General features: G+C 47.8%; 1 protein-coding gene across 1 annotated transcript in view; it reads left to right on the forward strand.

The window, feature by feature from the left end:
• Window positions 1-2707: 2707 nt before the first annotated feature.
• Window positions 2708-7500, forward strand: part of frmpd1a (FERM and PDZ domain containing 1a) — a gene marked incomplete at both ends in the record, with an annotated part of 51031 nt that continues 46238 nt past the window's right edge. The window contains 2 exons of the mRNA XM_084465336.1: window positions 2708-2760; window positions 3700-3761. Coding sequence (XP_084321462.1) covers window positions 2708-2760; window positions 3700-3761 — 115 coding nt within the window. The remainder of the gene's footprint in view (window positions 2761-3699; window positions 3762-7500) is intronic.

Here is a 7500-nt window from a genome sequence, read left to right on the forward strand (position 1 = left end):
ACCAACGTGTCACGGTGTTTGGGGATTATAGTGGGTTTTGGTACTTCTGGCGAATGTCAACTGTGAGTTACACGATACATTATGGCGCACGTACGTTAAGTCGTACGTAACCGAACGCGGATACAAGCACATGTGCCAGCTCATCCTTGTGAATGCATGTTTACACGTGGGACAGTGTTTTATGTGTTAATCGTGTCGTATGCGTTTCTTATTTGGTCTCCCATTGAACAGCGGCCGCATGGTTAAAAAAAAAAGCAAAGCTAACTGATCTGTATTAGCTCTCCCTCTCAACCACACATCCAGCGGTTATGGGTTGAAACAAGCCGAATGTCTTTTGTTCAATCGGTGGTTTGTGTTATTGGAGCAGCTGGAGGCCTCCCTGTTCACAAGCAAAGCAAGGTCCTTTGGATCTGATGAAAAGAAAATAACTCTCAAAGAGAAAGTGTTCATTCAACCGTTTCTCTCATTTTGGCTGTTCCCATTTTGGAGGATTTATTCCTTGTGGATGTGGATCTCTGTTTTTGCTTTATCAAATTTGATTTAGCTGTAGAATGTATAGCCCTATCCTACGATTACCTTTTGAAACAGACAACTAGTTTTTCTGTTGTGTTTCTTATTTTACCATGATATAAATTCAGGTATATCTTATAAAGTGGGTGGATGTCTGCCAACGTCTATGGTTGGAGAATAACCATTGTTATTTCCCCTGTACGGAGAGAATATAACAAGCAACGCAACCAGAGCTTCCCTGACTCCAACCCCTTCAATCAGACGTCAGGACTTCAGAGAAAAACGGTTAAGATGAAAACGTTTAAGATCCATAAGAAACACTCGACAAAATTGGATTCAGCTTCATCTGTGTTTCAATCCATCCAGCGAGCGGACGCCGCGTGGGCCGGAGCTCTGTAATGCTAAGGTTGTTATATACCGAAAGATACTTGTGAGAATGAATCTGCTATATCTATTAATCATTTGCAATCACTGTTCAAGTAGACTCTATACCGCTGAACGTAGTTTGACTCCCAGCGCTGAAGTGAAGTCTACCTGTGCAGTACATATATGGTGCCTTGCTTCTATAGTTCCCATTCAGTCCCACATTTGCTTTACTTTTTAACAATGTATGCCTTTATGTACCCCTGACAATGAAGATTCTCCCGGTCTTTACTTTAATGTTTAATTTCCTCAAATATGACTTGGGCATTTTATGTTTTTTTTGTAGTCCAAAAAATAAATTTGCTACTACAGAAGAAAACTGGCCTTTAACATGTTACACGTTATGTCTCATTCATTTTAATTTATTTAAATTATGTGAACATATTTACACACTAGTAATACTGTTTGTTTCAAAGCCTGTAATGTCATGGAAATGCAAAATTAACTATAATTCTCATACGTCAATAAAAACATTCTTGCTACCTGTTTAGTCCTGTCGCCCAGATTCCCTCTCACAATGATTTACAATTAAATATTTTTTAAGAATCTACAATGAATAATAGTTTATTTACTTCTTGTTTCCAAGACGGCATCAGACATTACATTTACCAATGTTTCAGTTGGTTCTTTCTCCAGTACATGGACAATCGAATGCGTTCAGACTCCGCGCGTGTGTGTGTGTGTGTGTGCTGGCAGGGCTGCAGGTGGGGAGTGAGTGACGTGAGAGGGAACATTGCAGAATATATTTCTGGTGTTCTGGAGACGGAGGTGATTGCGTCGGAGGAAGGAGGGAGAACGACTGAAGGAGGTGACACATGACAGCTGGTTTGATGGCGTTCTCCAGGGTGAGAGCTGCCAGATTCACACCTCATGCTTGTGTGTGTGTGTGTGTGGTGCCTGTCTATGTGTGTGTTTGTGTGCATGTCTGTGCCTGCTTGTGTGTGTGTGTGTGTGTGCCTGCTTACGTATGTGTGTGTGCGCCTGCCTGTGTGTTTGTATGTGTATGTGTGCCTGCCTATGTGTGTGTTTGTGTACATGTGTGTGCCTGCCTGTGTGTGTGTGTGTGTGTGTGTGTGCCTGCCTACGTGTATGAGTGTGTGTGTGTGTGTGTGTGTGTGCCTGCCTACGTGTATGTGTGTGTGTGTGTGTGTGTGTGTGCGCCTGCCTGTGTGTTTGTGTGTATGTGCGCCTGCCTGTGTGTTTGTGTGTATGTGTGCCTGCCTACGTTTGTGTGTGTGTGTGTGTGTGTGTGTGTGTGTGCGTGCGCGTGCGTGTGTGCGTGCGCGTGCGTGTGTGCGTGCGTGCGTGCGTGCGTGCGTGTGTGTGTGTGCAACACTCAGGCCTTGTCTTAGTGGCTGGAGCATTCGACCAAGGCCTGCCTACTGCTGAGTATAGTTACATCTCTGGATGGGATGGGCCTTTAAACGTGCAATAACAATAAATAATAACTACAAATATTCATTTTTAGGCTAATTATTCACTGTGTGAAATGTATTCATTTAAATGATACACTGTTTTTTTTATCTCTAGCAGTTTCATCAACTGCATGTGATTACTTGCACTCCATCCAAACTCCAAACTTCAAATCACGTTAAGCAAACACACTCGCGAAACAATAGGTCGTTTTGCATATTGGTATGCGATTGAAGCCTAGACCTAAAAATACCCCCAGCTTCCTAAGGTAAACCGAGCTCCGCATCTGAGCAGCTTCCTCTGATTTCCTCTAGGACCTGGAGGAAAACAGAGGACCTGGAGGAAAACAGAGGAATCGCCGATGCACATCTCTGTCCGGTACACTCCCGTGAACGCCAGTCTGTCGGTACTCAGGTGAACGCACCGTTGATGAGCTGCTGGAGGTGCTGGCCTAGGTTAGGGCTGAACACTTTCTCCTCTGACAATTCAGGAAACAAGGGGTTCAACATTGGAGCCGACTGCCATTTCTTTCCAGTTCATAACGCCCGTTTAAATAACAAGCGGGTTGACGCGCCAGGCTCGTAATGGCAGAACGTGGCCACTAGGGGGCGATATATACCCAGCCTTTGTTACCAGAGGCTGAAATACACATTACACACGCGGCGCGGCACGGTGGCGCAGTTCGTTGCGCGCCTGGGGTTGGTGGGCTCGGCCCTCGTCACAGGTTTCCTTTCTCCGCGGAGTTCGCTTCATTTTCCTGTTTTCGCTCGGTTCGTCCCGGTGCTCGGTGCCTGTTCAGACCCGGTGGTGCACGCGTTGTCCCCTCAGACGGACAGGCGGTGCTTTGGTTGACGCGCGCAGCCTGTGGAGCCCGGACACGGATCCAAACAATGGAATAACGCAACACACCCAATTAAGTTTACCGTTACCGTTACCGGTTAACGTATTCCGTCCGACGGACAAGGAGCTGACCGGTCGCGTGCGCGCGCCTTGGTGACGCGTAGAGCATATCCGAAGAGGGGTAAGTAGCTCGCGTTTTATCCCTTAACTGCAGATGGAGAGATTGGGGGCGTGTTGAGTGAGGGAGGATTAGCGCCTGCGTGCGCCTCCAACAACAGTATCCGCGCGCACCTGTCCCCCTTGCTCACCGTCGCTGCAAGAGACACACACATCGCATCATGCGTCTTACCGCGCGACATATATATGGTTCGGGTTCGAGGGTGATGACCGAGGAGTAAGATTCTGATAAGGTAATTACCTATTCCTTATTTGGGGGACGATTTCCACCGTGAAACAATTTGTTGTCGTCGTCCCCCCTCCCGTCCCCCCCGTCCCCCCTTATAATAAAAACAGCCCGGACGGCCCGCCCTGCGCGCAGGACAGGAGTGGATTAGAGAAGAGAGTTGAGATCAACGGTAAGATGACCGAGACGTTACTCTCTTGAGAACATTACAGAACAAGGCGTTCAGTAGAGGGAACCAGGCGCCGTGTGTGTTTGAATGTATTTGGGGGGCGGTGGCGAATTACCCACTACTAGACTAGACGGGTATGGCTGAGAATGACTCCTCGCCTGCTCCCACTTCCATCAGTGAATGGTTCAAGTTGAGTTGAGATGTCACAGCATACGCCATGGGCTCGCCTTCACTGTAATGTATCCAGCAGCAGGACACAAAAAAAGTAACGCAACATTTTGTTGTTAAATGTGTGCACTTGATTCGTCAAAATAAACGCCGTTTCATTCCCTGGCTCGTGATCGTGATAGCGTCGAGGTTTCCATTGACAACTTGATTGACAATTGACTTGCATTTTCTAACGCAGTCTTGGTGGTGGGAACTTAACATATCCCCCGGGGTATGGTTATCTCACACACACACACACACACACACACACACACACACACACACACACACACACACACACACACACACACACGCCCACACGCACACACACACACGCACGCACGCACGCACGTACACACACGCACACACGCACACAAACACACTTGCGAATAACAGCATTAGCTCTGCAGTGCTGCTGTAGCAATGAACACAAACAAACAAGATATTACATTGTAGCCTACTGCTCACTTCGTACTCTATCTGCTAGAATTAGGGTCTAGCTGTGAGGGCTCAGTTCCGGCTGAACTTCCGTTGCACAGTCATGACTCGATACAGCAGAAACCGATAAAGCAGCAATTGTTTTTTTTTCTGCTTTAATCAAATCATTTTTATTCGGGATCCTGCCTCCAGAAATGCTTGTTCAGATGAAGTCATCTTCAAATTTAGCTTCACTTTTTTTGCTGCATCATGCTTCAACTTGGCCTATTAAATGCTCTGTCTCTATCACACACACACACACACACACACACACACACACACACACACACACACACACACACACACACACACACACACACACACACACTCTTGCTCTCAACTCTAGTCGTACGATTTGTACTGTGTCAGGATGTCTTTGTATTTGTGGGGGTGTGTGTGTGTGTGTGTGTGCCTTAAGGCATACAATTCACGCATGCATTAGGTTGTATGCTTTAGATTTGCGTACACTCACTGTGTGCGTTTGCGTGTGTGTTCACACGTGCGTGTGTGTGTGTGTGTGTGTGTGTGTGTGTGTGACCAGCAGTAGGTAGGAGATGTGCAGCAGTAGAGCGTGGCTCTGCTGCTGACTGAGGTTCCCTCCCAGTCTTTACTTATTCATTGTGTTATTTTGAGGGCCAGCTACATTTTTGATGTTACATATTTGTTAAATTTAATACCGGCTGAATACTGTGTGTGTCAAACGACGTCTAAGTGCACCCGTGTTTGACAGGATATCACCAACACACATCCATATGCATGGCCAACATTTGTATTGCGCAGAGTCCATGGAACCTAATGTAAACATAATAGATGCTTTGTGTGTGTGTGTGTGTGTGTGTGTGTGTGTGTGTGTCAAGCTTTGACTAACTGGTAACCATGGCCAGGTCTATAATTATGCCTTCTTCATGTCATTTACATTTACATTTACATTTAGGGCATTTAGCAGACGCTTTTATCCAAAGCGGCTTACAACGTGTACATTTGTCAGAAGAAGGTGCAACAACAATATATCGCTCTTTGCTACAGTAAGGATGTTCATAGAACCAAGTGCAAAGCACAAGCAATCACTAGTTTAACCCATTCCCCGTGCACAACAGAGATAGCTAGGATAAGACGCTACACAACTTAGTACTATAACTAAGTACAACATGCATTAAGTGCATACTTTAAGTGCCGGGACGTACAACAAACAATAAGTAGGAGGGGTGGGAGTCTACTCTGGGTGAACTCTGAACAAGTGCGTCTTGATGGGTTGATGGGTTCAGAAAGCCCACAGAGTGATTGACAGCTTGACAGACGGCAGTGACAGCCACAGACCGTTGACTGATATCTACGTCGCTCCCAGTCCAGATTGCATTGATTCGATTTTGTTCCCTGCAGCATCAGTGAGTTCTAAAGTCTGGTCTGCTTGTGTGTGTGTGTGTGTCTGTGTGTCTGTGTGTCTGTGGTTGTGGCGAGGGGGGGAAGTAGCTAGAAGGCTATAGCTGTTTTAGCCTGTGCACTTTGATGTGCGGTCAGCACGCAGTCTTTGTGTTTTCTAAAGCTCCCCCTCTTGAGCGCTTCACCATGCATGTGTCTCCTAACGTTCCGTTTGTTCTTAACTGTCAACGAAGTATGTAAATATGTGCAAAGGGCGCACACGCACGCGCACACATAGGCACACAGAGGTCTTGTAACCGAAGACCTAAGGCCTAATTGGATTATGTTTGCTGTCTGTCTTGGCCTCAGAAACTGGACAAATAAACTGAGCAGCGAGCAGCGAAGAAGTTGAACGAGAGTGTGAGCGAGAGGGAGCACATGGTCCGCCCTTTCTTCATGTCAAACGTCAGGCCGGCCAGTGTTCAGCGAGGCTCTGTGTTTCTGAAAAAGCCTCATGGATCCAGACTAGTTCAACAAACCAACTCACCCCCGCACACTCTTCTTTCAGACGCTGACCCCGTGCGTGGCACCTTTCTATTTATTCTACTCTCCGACTCGCTTTTTATGTCATTCACTTTTCTCATGTGTTCCTTATCACACTTATAAGAGTCTCTCTGTTTCTCTCTGTCTCTGTCTCCCTGTCTCCCTGTCTCCCTCTCTCTGTCTCTCTGTCTCTCTCTCTCTCTGTCTCTCTCTGTCTCTCTGTCCCTCTGTCTCTCTGTCCCTCTGTCTCTCTGTCCCCTGTCTCTCTCTGTCTCCCTGTCTCTCTGTCCCTCTGTCTCCCTGTCTCTCTCTGTCTCTCTGTCCCTCTGTCCCCTGTCTCTCTCTGTCTCCCTGTCTCCCTGTCTCTCTGTCTCTCTGTCCCCCTGTCCCTCTGTCCCCTGTCTCTCTGTCTCCCTGTCTCTCTCTCTGTCTCTCTGTCCCTCTGTCTCTCTGTCCCTCTCTCTCTCTGTCTCCCTGTCTCTCTGTCCCCCTGTCTCCCTCTCTCTCTCTCTGTCTCTCTGTCCCCCTGTCCCTCTGTCCCCCTGTCTCCCTGTCTCTCTCTCTGTCTCTCTGTCTGTCTGTCTCTCTGTCCCTCTGTCCCTCTGTCTCTCTGTCTCTGTGTGTCTCTCTCTCTCTCTGTCTCTCTGTCCCTCTGTCTCCCTGTCTCTCTCTGTCTCCCTGTCTCTCTGTCCCTCTGTCTCCCTGTCTCTCTCTGTCTCTCTGTCCCCCTGTCTCTCTGTCCCCCTGTCTCTCTCTGTCTCTCTGTCTCCCTGTCCCTCTGTCCCTCTCTCTCTGTCCCTCTGTCTCTCTGTCTCTCTCTCTCTCTGTCTCCCTGTCTCTCTGTCTCTCTGTCTCCCTGTCTCTCTCTGTCTCTCTATCCCTCTCTCTCTCTCTCTCTCTGTCCCTCTGTCTCCCTGTCTCTCTGTCCCTCTGTCTCCCTGTCTCTCTCTCTGTCTCTCTGTCTCTCTGTCCCTCTGTCTCTCCCTGTCTCTCTCTGTCTCTCTGTCTCTCTGTCTCTCTGTCCCCCTGTCTCTCTCTGTCTCTCTGTCCCTCTGTCTCTCTGTCTCTGTCTCTCTGTCTCTCTGTTTCTCTGTCTCTCTGTCTCCCTGTCTCTCTGTCCCTCTGTCTCTCTGTCTCTCTGTCTCTCTGTCTCCCT

Source organism: Micromesistius poutassou (genome assembly GCF_964030765.1).
Source record: "Micromesistius poutassou genome assembly, chromosome: 3".
Lineage (NCBI taxonomy): Eukaryota > Metazoa > Chordata > Actinopteri > Gadiformes > Gadidae > Micromesistius > Micromesistius poutassou.